Raw genomic sequence first — 24,684 nt, forward strand, 5'->3', positions numbered from 1 at the left:
TAATATAATTTGAAAAGGATGCGCATTAGGTTTATATGCTATAACATGTATCCCATAAAACTAAACCTTAGATATCTCGCATCGGCTCCAAGTCTTCGTTAACAACTGTCTTAGACATATTCTCGGTATATATTGGGTTGAAAAAGTCTCCAACGAAGATCTCTGAAAACGCTGCGGTGAGATGCCGATCGAACAGCAGATCAAACGTCGCAAGTGGAACTGGATAGGCCACACGCTCCAAAAGGACCCTGATCACATACCGAGGCAAGCCCTAGAATGGAATTCTCAAGGAAAGCGAAAACGTGGCCGCCCAAAGCAAACCTGGTGGCAGACGATCACTGCAGAATTGAAGGCAGTTGGAATGACGTGGAGCGAAATAAAGCACGAGGCTCAAGATCGCTAGGGATGGCGACGTACTGTGTATGCCCTATCTCGGGGACATAAGGATAAATGATGATCCTATAAAACCTTCTGAACAATAAACAAATTGTACGTAACATGTAAAAAAACAAATCGTTGAGAGAAACTGTTTACTGGAACTCCAGACTCCCGGAAGAAACATTATCAGAGAATTGATAATAATTTTTTAAGAGGACACACCCACACAACATTTTGAATAACTTTTACTACATACTACGCCATCGACTTATTTCCTTATTGTGACATGAATTCTTTATGGAATTCTTCATGTACGTGAAGGTTGCGTTTAAGAAAACATGCCTTTGTTCAAGAACTTTATCTGTTTGCCTATCGCATGGCTACTCGACGGCTCTGTTTTACTTTTGTTGTTTCATTGTTTATAAGTGGATTATAAATTTTGTTTTCTATATTTAATGGAGGCAGGTCATGCGGTTTTCGTTTATTTCTTCATCTACTTACTTTTAGCTGATGAATGCCCACTGCAAGGCCTAGGCCTAGGCCTGCGCCAAAATCTCCACGATGATCGTTCAACCGTAATTATGTCATCGGTCGTCATAGTGGGGCCTCGTGGTCGCCACTTGAGAAACTTTTGACCTCAATGGCCATTTCACAAGCGATGTGCTCCGTTCACTGCCACTTCAGATATATTTACTTAATGTCCAATAATTATCATTTATTTCTTTACGAGATCGACTAATAATTGATGAGATCAATATAAAAGTTGCATACAGTCCAGAGGATTGGCACGTTGAAGTAGTATTGGACAGGGAAGATGGCGCAGTACTGATTGCTGCTGGTGCCTCAAGGTTTTAGAGAAGGGACCATGACGTCCATCTACATGGTAGATAGATGACCTTGTGAAGGTCAAAAAAACGGAGAGTGCAGATCGGTTTCTACAAATCTTTTTGGAAATTTCTACAGCTGAGTAATGATAATTAAATTATTACTAAATATCGAATCTTAAATCACCTGACGTATAAATTAATTTCATCACAGGTTAAAAGAGTACATTTATTAATTGTAACACAGCTAAAAGTATTTAATGTTTCACAAGATAACAAAAGATAAAGGGACAACACTCCCCCCGTCGATGTCTGCGCGTGAGTCATTTGGATCGAAACCATTGCGAAGCAGTAGTCCTCAGACGCGTCTGACGCCGTGTGTCGAACGCACGTGCATTGTAAAAAATAACGGTCTTGTACTTTGGCGTACGCCGTACTGTTTTGTTTACGCCATGCATGAAGTTTGTGTTTTGTGAACAAAGTTTGTGTTAACATTTAATGTTTTGTTCTGTGCTAACACTAAGTGATTATCTTGGATCCTGTGATATTTTATATAAATTAAAATGTTTCCTAGAATTCAAGGATTGGTGAGTACGCTATTTTGGATATAGAAATATACGTGTCACGTCTCTCAAAGTTTTTATTTCCTGAATCATTAAAATGATGTATAAAAGAAGATATGAATTGAAATTACATGAGTTAAGTTTTTTTTTTTTTTGTAAATTTGGCAATGATAGAACTTTTATAAAGGTCACATATTAGCATATCCGTATCTTATGCATTATATTAAATTCTATATGGTATCTTGTTAATACGTGTTTACTTAATTTGCTAATGATTGAATTCTGTTACCGGAGTTTATACTTTATTATAAATTATTGCGTTATCTGTTTACATTTAATATCGTGTTGATTTATTTCTTCTCTTTAATTAAATTCACACTTGTTTTATTTATCACCCATTGTAATGCTGTACTATAATTTATTACACTTATAACATACATGTCTTTATATTTTCTTATCCGGGTGTTTTAAAGCGATTCGTTCAACTTTTTACTTTCTTTTTAAGAATAACATTACATACTTCATTGTTCTTCTCAATATAAGCGACCATGATTGGTACTTCTATATTGACTCAAGAACCTGTCAATCTCTTCTCCGTGTTTATTTTAAACCCGTTGACCTTATTTACTTGTTTGTCATGGTTGCATCATCGAGTACTACAAAATAGAACTTGTAATTGAAGAAGATAGAGAAAGTAAATTTCTCTGCAAACATTTTCTTATTTAAAATTTGTTTTAGTGTTTCTATGTTCTACCCGATGACTACTATATCTTTTCTGATGACTAATCTTTTATCATCACTTTGAACTAAACTTATATCTACTTTACTATGGATTCGACATTAAGGTTCTGTAAGTGAAGAGAACTTTAAAAAACGAACAGCTGCATTTAAACTTCAAAAGTTTGCTAATACGTAATCTAGTCTTTCCAATTTGGTTGTTGAGTTTACTGCTCTGAATTTAATGCAAATAATCTGAATCACGAAGTAGTCAATATGAAGATGCTAATAAAGAAATTCTGTATTATATTGCCGATTGTCTCGGACTGTCAAATCTATTTACACTACACAAACGTGGATTTTAGTTTTTTCGATCACATAGCCAGGAAAATCAGTCAAAGATTGGTAAAACTTTTGATCACCGATAAAGTTAGTGTAATATCGACCACGATACCCCAGCCGAGTGGTCGACACAATAGTAGCCGAAGCAATACAAAACTCAGAAGACCAATACAGTTGGCCTAACGAAGTGCGTGATATACTTATCAGAAAGGATCACGTGTCAGTAGTAAGAGATATAACGCCAGGAAGAGAGTGAACGAAACAGTACAAATAAAACTGTGATAAAAAATAGAATATGTCAATAATAAAATAAAGAATAAAAAAAATGTACCTAGCCACCTAAGAGTAATAAGATGATGGAAGGAAAGCGATGAAAGCAAGAAGGAATGAAAGAACAAAATGAAAGATATTGTGATGGAAATAAGGTAAGAATAAATAAGGAAAATAAGGTAAGAAATTGAGGAGAATGACAGTGAGTAAAGAAAAAAGATGAAAGATATGAAACTTAATAGTAAACAAAGACCCTGATCCCAACTAATTAGGGGTACGAGAGGCCTCCAATAGCGGGGGCTATTAAAAAAAACAGTACGAAAACACAGCACAGCTTATAACTGTTAGTTTTGAAACAACGCTAGCAAATATAATTTTAGTGTTTACGACACATAGAAGTGTCCTTTGACGATTTACCATCTTAGGCTCATAGCGGCTTGTTGACTTTTAAACTATATAATATTAATTCCCGTGATAAGGTATGTTTCAACTAAACAAAGCTGAGACTATTCGACACGAAGTGGTTTTCTAGAAATTTCGTGCTACTGTAAATCTAATTTATGTCCAATAGTGGACGTATGACGATTGAAATGTGAATTAAATATATATACAGAAGTTTATTTATAGTATGTTGACATTTAAAATATCAAGAATAGCCCTACCTATTCTAATTATAGCACGAATACTTACCCGACTTGTTTTGGACAATACATTAATATTAAATAATCATCAGTGGACTTCATTATATGAGGGTTTTATTAAATAATTTTTTCTAATGTACAAATAGTAAAGTTTAGCTGTTGTATAACAAATAACAACTTTTTTTTCTAATTTTTTTTAATGATTTTCGTTAAAAAAATAATTATGGTATGATTATTTGATTTAAAAATGCGAATAATTATTTATTATAATAACTTATGGACGGATAAGTAAAAATAAATTGAAGAGATCCTTTTTATTTTTGAACAAAGATACATTTCTTTATCCTTTTCACCAAAATTTAGTGAGTTTTGTGTCTAATGACTTCTTTCCAAGAATTCACGATGAGAAATTGTTCCGCGTACTATTAGTGCGTCACTGAACACCGTTTCGCAAACCGACCGTTACGCGGAGTTGAGTGGCATGAGGGATTCCAATGATTCATCAAAACTTGCAATAGAATCATGCAAGATTTTACCTGCATGTTGTTATTTTATTCTTATTGTAGGATTTACGATCGGTTATTGGAATATTAACAATAATATCGTTTCTATTTAATGGAATCAGGCGTTACTTTGCGGAAATCCATCCTAAGTAAGAAAAGGACCAATATTTAGCCACTTCCGCACATGCAATGGTAGTCGTGCAACAAATGCACCGCCCGCCAGCCCGCTGATAAATGCACATGCGGCAAATAATGCGAATCACACAACCGCCACCGCTAAATTACTCAACACGTGTTTCACCTTTCCACGGAGCATCTTCAGGAGTTATGTTAACGTATATTTAACTTTATATTATATTATATTTATATTTTGTCGGTAGTGGCTAGATATTGGTCCTTTTCTTACTCAATATCGTTTCTATGTAAGTCTATAGGAGACATGTGAACTGCTATGAACGTCACACCTGCATTGTCAATATACAAATATATTATAAGCTAGTTAGATCCATCTAGGTTCTTTAATAGTACCACGATGATAAATATTTCCAAGTAAAAAACACATTCAAAGTATGCCAGCCCATATATGTAACGAGGTATTTCTCACAACGTGATTAAATGACCAAGACATTTGCCTACACGTCATATATTCTATTCACAATGAGACGGAACCGCCAGTTAAAATTATACGTAATATGGTTTATTAGTCTGCCAAAAACAGTACTGTTTAACCTGATAATTTGTAATATTCTATGAATAACTATTTTTTCCTCATATTTTAGTATTCCGGGAATATTACATATATCAGGGAAGCCGAAAGTATATACCTAATGTAGATCAAATAACACAAAAAAATCAAGGTCAAAATGTCTCAAATGTTCATAGATACTTTACATCTCATTTCTGATTTAGTCTTTACTATTAAAGAATATTTTTTAGCCTAGATTTAAAGATTATCCTAAAGGATAAATTGAGTGGACTAAAATATTGTAGCATATGCAAACATGGATGAATTGAAAGGATGGAAGAAGATGAAATATTTTTATACTTACTTTATTCGAGTTTTAATTTTTTTCTGCATTCTCATTTGTAGTTAACATTGTCTTTCATACCTTCCTTTTATGCTTTATATAATCTGCATTCCCAGAACAAATTTCTTTAATTGTTTATTACAGTAGGCATGCTTAGAACTTACAACCACGCATCTATTTTTCACCATATATTGACTACTCAATTCTACTAGAATTTTAATATATGATGAGCGACGTCATCCGTGGTCTTAACAACTTATAATAAAAAAGAAATTACCTAACTACATATTTGCTAACTTGGTTGAACTACGAATGTCTTTAATTATACTAATGGATTGTCATCAAAAACACATTTCCATTTCAATGCTACTACTATTTTAATTCAAATAAAAAAAAAATATAATGTCGAGTGGACGGTTGTAATAAAACATTTTCACGTATTCTTTTCTCCTGTGACAGAGCTTATTTACAATAGCTTGTAAATAACAGTAAAACAATTGACATACTGACGGTGCACCACAAAGAACTGACCGTCCTGTAAACGAGAAAACTCTTTGTTTTACAAAATTGCTTCATAATGCTTAAATATTTACAATGTCTTACAATGTATAATTTGAACACACGAATCTTTATCTACAGAATAATTATATACATCTTTACCTCGTACATGATTTAAAAATAACTGCAATTATACAGGTTGATTAGAGGGTGAATTTACAATTTATTCGACACCAAAAAGTAAAACCTGTACTGCATAACAAACCAACCTATGTAATGATCGCAACGAAATATATATATGTTACATATATTAATTTTTTCAATGACATTTCAATAGGCTATATATAAATAAAATCTATCAGACAATGATAATTAATTTTAATATAAAGTTGCGAATTTTAAAATAGGTTGTACCGAACATTAATAGACAGTATATGAGCTGTATATCCAGATTTACATCGATAAAAAATCACCATGTATATTGGCTAACCCAGTTACGTTTAAACATGGAATGCAATGCGTTTATCTTCTCAGCGGATAAGGATTGACCAATCATAATGCACTTACATCTTGAGATACAACAAGCCAGTTTATTATGATTACAGATTTGACGTCTAACTACACCGTATTCAATCCACTCCGAACAGATTGAATGCGAAAATATAAACATTCATTCATGCATTCTTTGACACGAAGCAAAAAATGATAACATTACTGAGTACATCAAGAGTATTTCGAAACAAACTCGAAGTTGATTTTAGTTATTTACCGATGGTAGGGGATTTTCGACCACGAATGTCACCTTGCTAAGAAGGCATATATCTTGAAGCATTAAGTGCATCGACCTTGGATTTTTAACCAGAATTTTTTTTTAAATCATAATCCTTCCTTTTGTTTTGATGTAGAGATAATTAAGTTTTATTTTTGTATTTTGAATTCTGAACCAAGTAAATTTCTTTGGTATTTGTCTTTTCGAAATGATCGAAAAATATTTTTAAATAAATAACCACGGTAACCTATAAAATAATTATTGAATTTTTTGAAAAGTCAAAACAGTTTTATTTTATTTTGTTTACAAAGACATTATGTTTTAAACAATGATAAAACAATTAACTTATATTATATTCAAGGTACAAAAAAAATTTTGGTTTCACAATTTTCGAGAGTAAGCGTGGCCCTTAAAACAAGTGCTAAAAAGGTCCTGAGATTTATATATACACATACATATACTTAAATATAAACATAAAAGTATGATTATTTGTAATAATATGATCAAAAATTATGGTGAATTTGTAAATAAAATTCAAATTTTCTTCCAAATTAATTTCCTCCCCTTTAAAGGCTTCCGTCTAAGCTGTCTAAGCTGAACCATATGATATTCCAACTTTTGACTCCAACTCCCCCGAGTTTCAAATGATAATTTTAACTTATATTATGATATAAGTAGTATATATTACAGAAATATACAGTCTTGAACATTAAATATATTCGTATTTATAATTTTAAAGGCACCGATTCGATTGAAACATTAAAAAAAAACCAAAAACCTCTGTCAACAACAACCCGTACGGTCGGGTGGGTTAAAATTCAATACGCCGAAGGGAAAGGATGCGTGAAACCACGTCCTTATTGTTTCGTATCTAGAAATAATTTCACACGGCCACTTCGTAGCTCGAAATCACTCACTTCCGGCGACTTATGACGGTTGAATTTAAAAAGGTAAGCGAATGAATATTATTCATCGAATGCACGGTTTAATATTTAATCGGGACAGGAAAATTCTTTATTTAAATATAATTTTTTTTTCGTAGAATTTATATATCGAATACACTGAATACAGTCCATAGAAGTCCACTGTATGACATAGACGTCCCCTAAATATATATATATATATATATATATATATATATATATTTAGGGGATATATATAAATATATATATATATATATATATATATATATATATATATATATACACCATAAGCACTGAAGCAGCTTGCATGCCGTCTTCAGGCTACCTTAACAACTTTTTATGGTCTATCTTGTTGATCGACGTCCAACCATGCTTCCCGGTCAGGTGAGATAAATAATTGAAGTAAGAAAAGGACCAATATTTAGCCACTTCACTGAGTGACTCTGTGTTTGGCACTAATCAGTGTAACATAACTCCTGAAGATGCCCCGTGGAGGGGTGAAACACTTTTTCGCATTGTTTGCCGCATACGCATTTATCAGCGGGCTGGCGGGCGGCTTTGTTGCACGACTGCCACTGCATGTGAGGAAGTGGCTAAATATTGGTCCTTTTTTACTTAGGATGGACTTCCGCAAGGTAACGCCTGATTCCATTAAATAAAATAATTGAAGATCTAGACTGTAATAATTATCTGAAATTCCATCCCCTGTATATTTCCAAAAAGATCCTTGAAAACGAAGTCATCTGACTACCTTATGGGTGGATGTACCATGTCATGCTTTTCGGTACGTGGTCTCAGCTCTAAAACCTTAACGCCCCCACTTAAACACTACCTTTGTTAGTCTCTAATTTTATAATTCCAATTTCAAAAAGTGCAACCTAATTAATCTTAACTTATCGCTAAGCTATTTTGTAAACGATTGCTAAATTAACACAATTTCAATTAATGACAAAACTAAAACAAAACAGGTCAGTGCGAAATAGTTCTAAAAACCAATGACCGTACAACTTTCTCATATCCACTATGGCCTTCGTCGGACGATTAGTATGAAGGCCATCCGACTTCCTGTCTTGCAAAACTTTCTAATATCAAGCAAGACACGGTTCAAGGTCGTTCTGTTTTCTTTTACATTAAAACGTGTATTGATTTAATGCAATTGTTTTACAGATATCACACTATTTATCATAATTATTTCTCTATATATTTTCTCCATAGATTTCTTATATCACTGTTTAGTTGCGACATAAATTCAGCGTCTTTCGCAAAGCTTAACAAGGTCATATATTTTTCATTAAAAAAATAAACTATTCAGCAATTAACTATGTTCCTTGTTTGCTGAAATTTCGACCTATTCACATTTCAATTGGTTTCAAGTGGCAGCTAAAGCCTAAATCCCTAGGACTTAGACATTTATGTTTTAGTGTCCCAAGCTTTTTTATGCCAGGCCTCACCAAAACCCTTTTCAAAATTCTTATGATCCCCCCTATTTAACAAACATAATTTAAAATAAATTGAATTGGTCATTTATGAAACTTAAATGATAGAGAAACTAATCACTAGAAAATATTTAAAAATGTATATATTGATTACATCAAGGAATTTTTAAAACACTTTAGACGGACATATGTTTCAAATTAACACGAGATGAATGCTGTGAAACACTATAAAAGTTGCGAAGCGATATTCAGATGTGAATTTGGGTTGTTTAGCGTGATTTTAAAGTCCCCGCGGAACCTACTATCACCAAACACTTTGTTGTTATTTTGGCGATATTATACCTATTAATTATTTGCTTTATTTCGCTAAATTTGGCACTGAAATCTATCATCTCGTAGGATTTATATGTCCCGGAGCGAAAAGGGTAAACTCGTGTTGAGGTTTTTTTTTTCAATCCGCTGTGTGGCGAAGACGCTTGGAGACCTGACAATACAGTGATAATAACAGAGCCAACCAAATAGAGGTACGTGAGGAATACTGAAAACCTGATTAATCTTTAAATAAAACGAACAAAAAGCTAATTCACAACAAAAAAGTAAATATTATAAATTGCTAGATAAGAAGGGTTATAACCCATTGTAATTCCATTTTGAAAGCAAAACACATAAGGGTCTAAATTGCGAGCAACTTGAAACCAGCATGTCAACAGGTGGTCCAACCAGATATCTCATACAAATTGTTTTGTTAAGTTTTTTGCAGCGAAACCTTATAGCTTTAAGATGCAATTAAGGTCTTGTTATTTCTATAACTTTAAATAACATTTATTACCCGGCGATAAAACTTGCACATCTTTGGAAAGAGGCAATCGGCTAATTTCGGATTTGTAGAGTATTATCTCTGTCGCACGTCTGACAAAACGTCACATAGGTAGTATGGGACAGAGATAGTGCTCTACTAAGCCGAAATTAGCCGATTGTCTCTTTACAAAAGTCGATGTGCAATATATATCGCCGGGTACTGTACCATATTTTGGATTATTCTTATATTTAACAATTGATCATATAAGAAATTTCTAAACCGCCATCTATTATTACATTTGGTTACCATTCGCCTGTTTATTTTTTGTGTGTAATACAATTCAATGGATAAGTAGTTTTTGCGCGTCGATTTTTTTTCTACAATTTTTTTTTTGTTACGTAACATTCAATCGTATTTTTTTCTTCCTTATATATTATTTTTTACTAACATTGTTATAAAATTCTAATGCCTAATATAAATTTTACTCGCACATACTTACGTTAGATATACAATAAGATATCTAATTAAAATACATCAATGTTAAGTAAGTTCAATGCAAAAAATTAAACTCGTACAAAGCGATACGACGTACATATTTAGCCGCAAATAACATCAAATAAAAACTTGCATAGCTCGTAAGGGGAGTAACAAAACCTTTGTGGTCCTGGCACAGGTTTCGGTAAACCGGCTCCCTTTATAAGGACATACGAATAGCGGACGTAGTGGACTGGAGGTAATTAGCCGCGTCCTGTGGGAGTTAAGGCAGGTGTTCGACAGGAGCCTTCTGAGAAACCTTTATCTTATCAATCTGCTTTATTCACGTGGTCTCTCGATTATTATCATTATCATATATATAGCCTATATTTATTCATATTTACTCATTATAAATAAAGTATAATATACATTTATAAACACAACAATAAATAAAATTTAAAAAGTGAACTATATATATATATATATATATATATATATATATAGAGTTGTATATGTGTATATATGTATAAGTTTTCTTATATGTATGTACGTGTGTATAGTATGTATGTGTTTGTATGTATGTTTATATAGGTATATATTTGTGTTGGTATGTTTGTATATATGAAACTATTTGTATATACGTATACTCTAAACTGCCTTCTCCATCTCTATCCAAAGGCTGTCTGGTAGAGATCGCCTAGAGCGATTAGACCGCCTCTTATACCATATGCATTATTTTATTCCATCTATTTATTGTCTATGGTGTACAAAAAAGTATTAATAAATTAAAAAAAACACTTGATGATTATTGAACAAATGACGATATAAATTATAATTGTATTAATTATTTGTTCCCACCAATAGACAATTTATATTCAGATATGACTTGACGTGTTAAGTAATAAGAACCCAAATATAATAAAAAATTGATATATATAAATTATTATCTCTAAATATAAGCATAGAAAGAAATCTAAGCTTATCAAACTAGAAATTAAAATTTTCTCTATTCAAATAGGCTGTTACAAGCAATTTTATGTCGTCATCTATCACTATCACTATCACATCTATCACCTATCATCGGCTCGGAAGGCAGTTCTGCTGAGAAGAACCGATGAGAATCTCAACAGTTGATCTTTACAAATATAATTTTATAAAGAGTGCGCGACAATAATTATTTTACTGAGTAAGCATAGATAACATTTAATTCCACGCTGTAACATCAGTATTATTGGAAAGAATGATATACTTTTTTCAATAAAATGTTTTTAACATAGGTTTTAAATATCTCAACTGGCAAATCTAACTTCATTGTGAAATGTACATACGTATATCTCGTGCCATAATTTATATATCTAAGATTATATTTTTAACTTTGATGTTAGCGACGCTTTAGAATTATCAAAGAATGAATATAAGTTGTTCAAAAAAAATAGTGATAATGAAACCATAATTTTTTTTCTAAAGAAATGAAAAGTTAAAGTAAATTAAATTAAACTCAAGTTAAAATTCAAATAGTGAACCTAAAACAGAAGTTCAATAACTTTAACAACTTGAAATATCAATGAACTTCGGATTGATAACCTCGACGAAAGTAAACAAATATATTCGAGACACAAACATCGCTTCCGCATACATTACATCAGGTCAGTGGTACTCAACCTTTTACGTGTCCGAAACAACAGACGTGTATAAGTAAATAAATTCATTAAAAAATACGAAATAACTTTATACGTGTTCATGACTGTAAAATCCTCTTGGTGACTCTAACCTAATCCATCGCATAGTTCGCTCCGGACAACAACTCTTATCAGGAGTTGCTTCACTACATACTGTTCCGTTTTTAGTTTCCTCCGTTTCATCACCTTTCATCCTTCACATAACTTCTCAAATGTCACTGGTATTCAATTTCTTATGTTTTTATCACAATTTATCTAGTTCTTAAGACATTTTTACTAATAAAATTTGTAGATATCATCAGAGTTGATATTACATTTAATTTTGTTTACAATTTTACTTTTTGACTTCTTTCTACTGAGTTCCGTTTATTATCAATATATGAGGATGGTCAGTCAATCTACTTCACCGCTCATTATGAAGGCGATGCTGTTTTTCTTAATCTTTTCATGTCATAAACATTTTTATTTATGTATTAATATTGTGTCACAAGATACAATCACAAAAATGGGATGACCGAAGGTTGAGTATAGCTGTATAAAACGATATGCATCGTGTCATTCGTCGGCGTAGTAAACGGTGAATGTAAACATACCCCATGACACATCTAAATGAATCACACCGGGAGTCGCTCCCGAAATACCATCCGTCTGCCGCGCTGCCGGCGGCGGGGTCCCATTCTATATTCGTTCAAATAGTTTCCGCGCTACGTGTCGATCTTCGTCTCGGGAATCTCGTCCATTAGTCCATCGCGGAGGTTTTATATCTTTTTTATAACCTACATTTATTTCTTACTACTTATATTTAATCACGTTAACAGCAATTCTTTAAATCTATTCTTAGTCAAAGATAGTACAGGAAAATAGTATCTATTTTTCTGTAAATAAATCATAAATAAATAGTGTCAAAAAAATTGTTTAAACGGGCTATAACAAATTGTTACTATGATCGCCTACCACGAGTTTTTCTACTCTCATGAGATAGTAAATATAGATTCTTCAACTTGGTCAAGTTGGTGTACCTCGTAACTGCTTGACCTCTAAGTTATACAAGTGTATCTATAACTTAAATTAAATATGGCATCTATAAACTTAACGTTTTGAATTAGACCTTTTAAAGTCTAAAATAATTTGTTGAATTAATACAATTACGCTCCAATCAACAATTAGGAAGACAAATTGCGAACTCCATATGTCTTAGAAGAAATTTATTATCCTAGACTTCACATTTATATTGCCACGTCTGTAGAATATGCGTCAGTTTCCCACGATAAAATTTCACAGAACATTTCTTATCAGAGATAACAATTTCTTTAATGTTTATCATCAGAATACATTAGTTTATGATCAATTGTCTACTTTATCTAGCTTGATCTGGTTTAAGCTGAATAATTTATAGCAGCATCTGAATTTAATTATGTAGGTTTATTATATTTACATTGTAATTTTTATCTTAAATCTTCATACCTCACTGTAATGTAAATATAGTATATTACTGAAAAGCCTGAATACCTTCTCCAAAGACGATTCATTAAAGATATTGTCTTTCATGAATTAACAATAACTTTTAGTTTTAATCAAATGGACTCAAAGGTTAATTACATCATGAAAAAGGCCAAAAGAAGTTGAAAACAGTTGAGTCTAGAATAAAATAGATATACTATGTCAAATTAAACACAACTCAACGTATATTGCAAAATGTGTTTCAACCATTTCTATTGATCCGAACTCTCTACAGAGAAATCAAAATAAAATAATTAAAATATTATGCATGATATATCTACTATCGCAAACAAATTACAGTAACTTTACATAAATACATGTTAATACAATAAAAGGTTAACTTTAAATCAATTAATTCTCATATAAATATTACAAAAGCGTAATTATAACTTAAGAAATAGGCATTAACCATAATTAATTAAATTCAAGGCAAACTACTGAAAAGAAAACCAGATTATTTGAAGGAATACAGATGTACATTAGCATATAAAATGATAAAGTTATAGTAACATTTATACTTTAAAAAAAACTTAAAAAACAAGGTTTAGTTTAAAGAACAGTATTTCCCATCGATGGGTCCACGCGCCACAGGGAGGCAATTCAAAAGTGGACACGAGTTTAACCTTTTCGCATTAATCATTTTATATGTTAGGCGGGCGTAAAAACTATAGAAAGGCTAAGGTGGAACATGATTTAAAAGAGGTTGTAAAATACTGTCAAAGAGTATCCATTCGTACGGTTTTAAAAATAGTTAATTTTTGTGTAATAAATTCTTTAAATACAACTTATAAGAAAAATTACAAGGCTTTGTAATGCGATTTAATCTGAGAAGAATCTGCAACAAACCTTCTTGCTAACTAACCGACCTTCTTAGTAGATAGATGCCCACTACAAGGTAGGCTTCAAGGCTTCACCCAAAGATCGACACAACAACGGTCCAGGTCCATCATGAACTGGGAATCTCTTAGTCCCAAAGCCCACCGGTGGCAGCAGCTTTGTGTCCTGCCAACTGTCACTTTAGACGCGTAATTCTTCGAGCTACGTCGGTGATCTTGATTCTTCTGCGGATCGCATTTCCAGCTCGATTTCACAGCAAAACTCCGAGCATAACCCTCTACATTGCTCTGTAACCTTTACACTTGTTATAAAGCCCATCTTTCATCATTCTTCTTCTTCTTCCTTCCCTTTTCCCTATTTGGGGTCGGGTCTCCTTATCAATTTGCGCCAGGCCACTTTATCTTGGGTTGTCTCTGCATCAAGTTGAAGAGTTTCCAGTTCCTTTCCGATATTAGACCACCACGTAGCTTTTGGACGCCCTCTCCTTCTTGGGAATTCTGGGAGGCTTAAAGCAGTTTTTACCACGTGGTCATCTGGTTTTCGTTGAATGTGGCCATACCATCGCAATCTATTTTCCTGTAATTTGCTGAGAATCGGAGCTACCTTAAACGAACCTCTGATATATTTGTTCCGTATTCTGTCCATTCTAGTGACGCCACCCGACCATCTAAGCATCTTCATCTTATTGACATGAAGTGTTTGCTCGTGTCTTTGACTTACAGTCCAGCATTCCGAGCCGTAGAGCATAGCTGGTCGGAATGTCATCAACAGATCATTAGTAAACGCAAATTATTACAAAAACAACTCGTCTGTTCTTCTAAGAATTTCTTATATTTCAAGACACAAATTCTAGTTTTTTTTTATCAAAAGTAGATTACTATTTATAAAGAATGAATCAAAAACAACAAAGTAAACATTGTAAGAATTTAACGAGAGATTTTCTAGCCGTAAATCAAAAGAACGAGTCGATTGGAAACAGTAATTAGGTACGACTTTGTTTTTTTTACGTAAAAACTCGAATTAGATTTACAACAATTACTTACGCATGATAAACAAGTTTTCGACCCGTTTTGTCGTATATATAACAGACAAACAAGATTATATTTTTTATATGTTTGTTATATGTCTACATAGCATGAATTACAAGCTATATTTCGCTCTCTTTCGATTTTAATTCGTATTGTAATTAAAACAGAATCTATCTCTATAATTCGCATCGTTTGGTATATTAAAATTAACAATAAAAATTGGTTTATAAGGGAATTATAGGATATCTTCTATCCGAAATAAATTTAATTCTTTTTCAGTGGGCGTGTATGAACTGTAAGAACGAAGATATCTCATGGAACATTAATATATACGCGTAGTAAATGCCGATACATGTATGAAAATGATCATACATAAGAAAATTTATGCAAAAAAACCTCAATGTAAAAATACCCACGTTGTAAATACACGATCGTCAACTAAGAGGACGACAATTGTTAGAACTATGTAATGAAGGCCGTGTGGCATTCCCTTCACTTTTAGCCTTCTAGCTATTTAGGTAACCCATTGTAATTTAAAAGCTATAATCACAGTAAAAATATTTTCCCGACTCAGTAATATCTAATACAAGTATATATTAAGAAAGTATAACTCAAAGAAAACTGTTAAAAAAAATAGAATATGTCAATAATAAAATAAAGAATAAAAAAATGTACCTAGCAACCTAAGAGTAATAAGATGATAGAAGGAAGGCGATGAAAGCAAGAAGGAATGAAAGATCAAAATGAAAGATATTGATAGAAATAAGGTAAGAATAAAAGAAGTTGAAAAGAATGACAGTGAGTCAAGAATAAAGATGAAAAATCTGAAAAACTTAATTGTAAACAGAGACCCTGATCCCAACTAATGAGGGGTACGAGAGGCCCCCAAAAATATATATAAGTATAAAAGAGTGTTTAAAGTTATTTTATTACAAAACTAATAATAGCTAAAAGCATTCACATCATTGTATTACAAAAATAAAACCAATGTATTATATCTTATTATATATGCTATTTACATATGTATGTACCTTTATGTATGTATGTATTTATATAAATCAGTTTTGTACACGTAAACTATCCATTATTTATACTACTGTTTCCATATTAAGATTGTCTGGAAGAAATTGCCTCATGTGATAAGTCCGCCTATTGTAATTTTTTATTTATTATAATATTATTATACTATTTATGTATTTTCTAGTGTGTACAATAAATAGTATTAAATTAAAATGAATAATTTACGTAAATATAATGTTAAATATTTAATGGAATCAGGCGTTACCTTGCAGAAGTCAATCCTAAGTATGAAACGGACCAATATTTATCCACTTCCGCACATGCAGTGGTAGTCGTGCAACAAAGTGCACCGCACGCCAGCCCGCTGATAAATGCGTATGCAGCAAACAATGTGAATTACACTACTGCCACCGTCAAATCACTTAACACGCGTTTCACCCCTACACGGGGCATCTTCAGGAGTTATGTTACACCGATTAGTGCCAAACACAGAGTCACTAGAGTTGCACGACTGCTACTGCATGAGCGGAAGTGGCTATATATTGATCCTTTTCTTAATATAATGTTAGACATAGGTGTACTGCAAGGCACACTCGATTTTCTTGACCTTACATAGGATAAGGATTGCTTTTGGACTCGACTGTCCCTGCTAGTCATATGGCATTTACAGATTCCGCGTTTGGCAGAGCGCAGAGTGCGCCTAGCATATGACCCCTTTTAAAGTAGCGAAGCTAGACATACTACTATATCACTAGATTGGAGATCGATCAGCTTTTAGATTACTTCGGTAAATGCTGCATGGAGTGAGTAGACTCAAAGCCTCCTACAGGAGGACCTGAGCTTTGCCTGTTACTTGCCGACTCTACCAAACTATCATTCCGATACAAGGGCACGCGAGGAAGTTGATCCTCGGTTTGGTGGACTTATACTTCAGAAAGCATGAGTGTTGGGAAAATAAATAGAGAAAGAAAACTTAAGCAACCCTTTTAGTACGCTCAAAGGTTGGCATATTCTGTGATATATGACCTGATCTCGTTTCCAACGATAACGTTTGGTTATTGAATGGAAAAAGATTAGGATAGTCTAAAGTCATCTTAAGTTATGTTTACTTAAAGGAAGTAAGTAACTTAGAAAGGTAGCAGAGCAAAAGATGGATACAAAAACGGAAACATAAGATGATATTACGTTAGATATTGTAAACATGACAATCGTTTTACGGAAGCAGAAGCCAACGTCCGGTAACCGTACGAACGATTCCGTAATGTAAACAAACATTTGTAAAATAACGCCGGCTACATGTGGGAAATCAACGGTTCAGTCGCAAAGTAAACTTGGGCAATAGCAGAAATGAAACACTTGTTACGCTAGCACAATGGACTCAGTCGATTTACACTTTTTATGAATGGCGTTGCTAGATGCTTTTTCTTTTACCGAATCAACAATTCAACTAGTCGATGGAGATATCGTCAACAAGTCAGCCGTGTTAATATTTTTAAATTCAAAACAAAAATATTTTTAGATATAAATGTGAAAGTCAAAGTGAAATATTAACATTTAATACGATTTAGTTCTAATAAATATAAATATGAAGAAGTGTGCTTTGTACTACAATATCAAAACAAATGACGATTGTTATTGTAACGGCAGAGAGTACCAGAATCTAAGACGTGAATCTAAATTGCTCATATTTGGAGGTTCAGTAAGTAATTAAAATATTTTTTTCTGTTATTTTAATTCAAATCTTAAATCTTACGACATAGAATTCAATTCACCATTTCTAACTATATACAAAATAATTATAGAGTTAATTATTTCTATTTTTAATCAACAAATAAATCTTTTATTAATGAACGCAAAGTGTTTATCTAACGATCTGTAAAATAGTAAAAACTACTTATTTATTATATACATAACAGATCCTCCTAAACCATAACATAAAACGGCTGCATTACAGTCATTACAGTACATTTCAGTCGTAGTATCTAGGATCTAGCGTCGTTTAATACAGTTGCTATTTATTATATTGTTATAATTATATATTTATATGATGTATAAATATATAGAGATATATTTACACAGAGTTATGATTAAAATTCAGAAACGTGGAGACATATTAGTGGGACAGGAAAGCAGTAGTAGAAAGAAGCTGAAGTGAAGAATAATTGCAATAAATAAGCAATTGAGAGATGCCAAAAAAGTTCCTAGATTTTAAATAGAATGAAAAATCGATTTCATTTATATTTAGAGGTACAAGACGCGGTCTTATCGATCGAGGTGATCTCTACCAGACAACCTTCAGATGGATATGAGAGATATGAAGGAGAGGGCAGTTTATGGTGTAAATATATATAACTACATACACATAAATATATATTAGGGGGATCCGAAAGCAATGTCGTTTCTGTCGACATATTTTACAGAAAAACCAATTGATTATTATCGCTCCGGCATTGAAAATTTGTATACTAGATTGCAAAAAGTTGTTGATAACGAAGGTGAATATATTGTTGATTAGAAATAAAAACTTGTTGAAAATGTAGTCGTGTGAATTTAACTTACAAATATATAACTTTCTAGTCCCCCTAATATTTTCAAGTCAATCAAATATATAAAATTGTCAGTTCTTGGATAACGATGTATGGAGAGGGCTATGCTTGGTATTTATCTACGTGTTAAACAGGAATGAGGGGATCCTAAGGAAGTATCGATTATTTTTGCCCAAAGAGCGCGAGGCCTATGTCCAACAGTGGACATCTTATTAAATGATCTTGATTCGTGTCTTTCGACATTAAGTCTATTTTTACGGCAATTATTTTATTTACCAAATAATTAGTATTATACAATACTATGTTATTACGAAATAAATAAATATATTCCGGTACCAAAGTAAAACCATGCACTTTTATGGCTCTATGATACAGATAAATTTAAATAAGATAAAATAGAAATAAGAAACATATACAGTATATTTAATTGAATTTAATGAACAATTATTAATGTAATTTCGTTTTTAGAACCGATCGCTTTGACAGAATTCCGTTTTTATTCGCAGTATATACCTTATATAACGAAAGACTGTATCAAATATGATTTCCTGTCTTAATCTTACACAAGTTCACGTTTGCATACAATGAGCAACTAGCTCATCGTCATTTAAGATTTCGTAGAAAATTTTATTATCTGTCATGATTTATGTTATCTGAATCTAACGTCTTATATTTTATAAATTTTAACTTGATATTATATCTAATAATTATTAATTGCTTAAAAATTCCATCAGTTATACCAGAGTTCCCCAAACTTTTTTGTGTCGTAAACCCCTTGCCATGTTTTCATGTTGGGAAGACCCCCTACTTACCTGATATTGATTTCCTGTAAATTTCTAACTGTAGTGAACCACAAAGCGAATACCAACATCCTTCATCTTACACAATTTTATAAACATATATAATTTTTTTTTTACTTCATAGGTACTTTTATAAAATGTAAATGTTTTGTTATTTTAAGATAGTATGATGTAAGTAAATAGGTACTATCAGTGTATGTGTTGAAATCCACTATCGTGGACCCCCATTTTCATTTCATGGACCCCCAATTTTTTTTTCGCTGACATAGACCCCTTGCAGGTTGTCATAGACCCCTAGGGGTCGATATAGACCACTTTGGGAAACACTGAGTTATACCATTTAAAAGTTTGACACTAACATGTTTTTGCGCTGTGGTTTTGGACCGTCGACTAGCTTAACAGTGGGAATCTATATTCCCACTGTAAAGCTAATGTCTCTCTCCTAGAGATATCTATAGGGGAATATACTATAATCGCCACGCTTGGCAGGGAGGTTGGTAATCGCAGTGTAGTATTATGGTGCATAGAGGGCACTGCTTTTTAGAAGAATAAAAATCTAAAATAAACGAATAGTAAAATTAGTTTTGGCTACAGGAAACAAAAAATTTGACGAAAATTTCTCAAAACCTTACGAAATAAATAGGAATTGTAACAAATACGCGAATTTTCTTGTGATCCACAAATAGAAAATATGTTTCGTTACTTAAAGACAATAACTTGGTTAGAAATTAACTTACTTTCAGTTAACATGTAAACAGTAACCAGTTTTTGGCGAAGACTGTTGTCTAAATAAACGCTTTGTACTCAGATACAAGATCCAACATTTATAATTTTATTGTTAACTTCATTCGGTTTGAGTGTACTTACAATTTTACTTAGGTTAGTAAATCTTTAAATGCCATACATCCAAATTGTGCTAAAGTCGTGAAGATATTACAATTAAATGTTTTCTGTCCAATAACAAGTCAATGATAAAGCACTGTAATATCCGGAATAATTTAAAAGCTGTTAGCCTTTACCGTTTTGAAATGTCGTTCAATTTTTATTTTGACATTTTTTTTTCGTATTTATAGTATCGTAATGTATATTTTAACAAAACAATGATAATGATAGCTTTATGTTTGATTTTTTGTAGGGCGATGTGCGCCACCCATTGCCACTTCAAATGGGCGATTAATAAAAAAAATTAAAAAACTTTTAAGTTAAACGGTTTTTAAACGGTTTTATTTGATACCCATATTGTGGTAGTTGTGAAAAAATATGTACCTAGTCCGCTGTATTGGAACGGCGTCCATCTTGAATTTTAAATTTTGACATAATCATCGTGTTTTACTAGTGTAGCCCTTTCATTTGATACCTATATTGAGGGGGTTAAGGAAAAATATGTAATCCGCCATTTTGTATTGGCGGCCATCTTAGATTTATAATGTTATTGATTTTATTATATTGTATTGTCATCTAAATTAAATGTGTGTAACAAATTTCTGATCAATCTGACAACGGGAAGGTGCTAGAATTTAAATTTCTAATTTTGACCCAAATAAACTAATTCCGTACGGGTCGAACTAAATAAAACCGTTTAAAAAGTCAGTCTACTCTATCTATATCTATATCTATATGTCGCAGCAGGCACTGTAGTTACACTGGGATGTACTATACTGCCGATTCTACCCCGAACCTCTTTGACTACTACCTCAATGATGGCAAGGAGCGACGGCCTGAGTATCCAATAAGAGAATCTCAGGTAGCGCGGCTAGGTCTAACCTTCGGTAAATGATATGTGCAGGGATTTCCCTACAGATAAAAAGATAAAGATAAAACTCATTTATTCAAAACTGGAACTTTTAACAAAACCTTTTTTGTTCGTCAACTTGTTACCTTCTCCCCTCTACGATCAACCCTAATTTTTTATTTGTTAATTAAAAACATTTTTTTTGCAAAATAACGTTTGCGGGATCAGCTAGTTTTAAATATACGTTTTGAATTTTACAAATGGTAGTCCAACAAAATATTTTACGGAATTTTATTAAAGAAAAACGATTTCGTTTATTACAAATGATTTAGAGAATTTTTACAATCGAAATTATGACACAGCCAGTTTTTTTCAGTGCTCTGTAAATTCACAATGGACGTCTCTTATTTAGAATTCATTATAATTATTATAAACGTGAAAGTAAAGGATATTACACTTCCATCAAACCAAGATAAATTAGTATTAAAAGCATTGGTAGAGTATCGTATAGTATTATTCTCCGTACTTTTATAAAGTTAATTTATAACATATCAGATTCTCTTGTCACATAAACCATTAAGTTTACATTACCAAACAATTATTTCAGTGTAATTTAAGTTCTTAAAATACGACCGTATATTTACTTTTAATTGATTATAATTAATAAATAATTATCATTCCTGCTATATATAGAACAGTAATAACTTTGTTATTAACCGTGATTTAAAGTCATGTGTTTTTGGTTACGTTTTACGTAATTTTGCGAATACATTCTGTGCATATTACAATTATTTAGAAAAACTAATAGATAAAAAAGAAATAAAACTGTTTATTACGCCTAAAAATCTAAAAAAATTATGATCGCAATTGTACTGAACAAGAAAGTTAGATAAATGTCAAGCCATCTGTTCTTAAATGTCACGTGTGCGTCTTGTAATTCGATATATATATATATATATATATATATATATATATATATATATATATATATATATATATATATATATATATATATATAGTGTGGATAATAATACAACAATTATATGAATATACATATGAAACGTTAAATCTAATGCCAAAATATCTGATATATTTGTTTAAAATGCATACAATTTCTTAAAGATTTACAGTTAAATTTAACACAAGATGAGTGAAAATTTATCACTGAAATGCAGCATACAGTGTAATCATGTAGTTACGCGTATATACCAGGTTTTCCATCACGCTCTGATTGCGTGAAAATCAGAACACAAATCGGTAATAAGGTAGTCATGTAACTGGTGTGTGATCTTTATTTCTCTATATCATTATTATATTTATATTAAAAGTTAGCATAGCTTAGTGAATTTGATTTTCAATATATAATTTATATTGTATTATATAATCTATTTAACACTCGCTTATTTTGAATGTGATCCGGTTTGGTGCTATCTAGTATCACAATAATTTTGTGAATTATATCGTTGTCGTTAACTATGTATTTCATTGCAACTACTCGAGCTATAAGAAAATTCAGATTTTACTTATTGTGTACTTAAGTAAATTTTTTTATTAAACTTAATGTCACTGAAGTTATCCAAGTTATATGATTAGGAGTATGAAGGCTACATCATGTGTACCACAAGGCTCTCATCTAGAATTTATCGTATATGTAGACATTATTATATATCTTAAATATAGCTTTTTTATATTGACTGTGACAATTGTAGAAAATTAATACTGCAGTGAGACTTGAATAAATAACTACCAATGACACGTAACTTAATGGTACTATTTGTTATGTCATTTATTTTTGAAAAGTGTATGTTTTTACATTAGATACTTTAGGATTATAAATAATATTATCTTATGGTAAAAAAAGTTACTGTTAGAGAGATCCAGACGTCCATTTTGACTTAGGATTTAAATTTAGACCAAATCACATTGTAATAGAAGGACCAATATTTATCCACTTCCGCATATGCAGTGGTAGTCGTGCAACAAAGTGCACCACCAGCCAGCCCTCTGATAAATGCGCATGCGGCAAACAAAGCGAATTACACAACTGCCACCGTTAAATCACTCAACACGTGTTTCAGCCCTCCACAGGGCATGTTCAGGAGTTATGTTACACCGATTAGTGCCAAACACAGAGTGCGATATCGAGAGAGTGAGATATCACATTGCTGAAAAGGTTTAAAAGATTAGGCTTTAAGTTTTTTTATATGGCCACCGATTTTGGAGGCCTCTTTTTCATCCCTGTCTCAGCATATCAGGGACTTATAAATCATAATAGTTTTTAGGCATATTTTTATTGACACTCTCATCTTTCTCAATTTCTATTTCTCTATCATCTTTCATCCTTCACATTATCTTATATTCTCTTTTCGTAAAGAAGCCATACTGGAATGTGTGGAAAAATGCTTCCTCAGACTTTAGCTACAAGCACATTTTTTTTGATTTTTCGATTTATTATCTGTATAAATGTTAAACTTGACGTCAATAAAAAGAAATTTAAATTTAGAATTTTTATGATTTTTAACTACGACATTGTAAATAATTTTTCGGAAGAAACTACCAAAACTCTTATATCAGTTTAACAGATAATTTTCTTATTCCAATAATATAACAATCTCAAGATTTCATAAAAAATTTCACAAAACTAATGAGTAATCATTAAAAATTCAGTTCTGTGCGCAACGACGTAAAAACCAGGAGGGTTAACCAGTTTCTTGTAGATAAACGTGACGTCTTAAAGACTGAATAAACCTTCGTTTATTAAAGTTACAGTATAGTTGTAAGTTATTGTTTTTTCAGCCTATAGACGCCCACTGTAAGGTACAGGCCTTCGCCAAAGATATATATGAGGTGATATATAGTGTGGTATTATATTACGAAAAGAACGCTGCTGTCTATCCTATATAACTTATTTCTGAGTGGCAATCCTATACAGTTAATGCACAAAGTGTGAATTATATATAATTGTATCCCGGGAATCGAACACCCTGGGTTACCATTGCACAGTTGTACGTTATAAATACTTAAAATTATAGCTGCCACTTTCACCTTTCGACGAGACACAGTCACAACCAAAATAATTATCTTTTTTACTGACGATGGACTTCTAGTCCATATTGCAATAACGTGATAGCTTATGACAATAGCAACACTGCATTATATTTTTCCTGAAGTAAATACAATTCAGCGATAGGACACTGCCATACATCGAGCCTCCGATGCGCTGAATATGCGACACTGGCGCCATAAACGATTAGTCATTGCTCCTCAAAACCTACACAACACTTCAGTATTCACTATACACCTACATGGGTATAGTCCCTCTTCGCACGAACTTCGATGTAACTGAGATACAATAGCCCAACGTGTTTATATATATG

At 32.2% G+C, this 24,684-nt stretch overlaps 2 protein-coding genes across 2 annotated transcripts in view; one reads left to right on the forward strand and one right to left on the reverse strand.

Moving 5' to 3' along the window:
* The window catches only part of Ac76E (adenylate cyclase type 2 Ac76E), a 180,826-nt gene that overhangs the window by 61,828 nt on the left and 94,314 nt on the right, over positions 1-24,684 (reverse strand). The gene's annotated exons all lie outside the window — the stretch shown is intronic.
* LOC137919366 (probable E3 ubiquitin-protein ligase sinah) overlaps positions 1,557-24,684 on the forward strand; it is a 55,595-nt gene continuing 32,467 nt past the window's right edge. Inside the window, exon 1 of the mRNA XM_068762418.1 lies at positions 1,557-1,789. Within this exon, the coding sequence (XP_068618519.1) occupies positions 1,766-1,789 (24 nt within the window). The 5' untranslated portion in view covers positions 1,557-1,765. The remainder of the gene's footprint in view (positions 1,790-24,684) is intronic.

This window comes from Battus philenor, unplaced genomic scaffold (assembly GCF_028537555.1).
Source record: "Battus philenor isolate CCGP_79_NKW_IND1 unplaced genomic scaffold, ilBatPhil1.0.hap1 SCAF_16, whole genome shotgun sequence".
In the NCBI taxonomy this organism is placed as follows: domain Eukaryota; kingdom Metazoa; phylum Arthropoda; class Insecta; order Lepidoptera; family Papilionidae; genus Battus; species Battus philenor.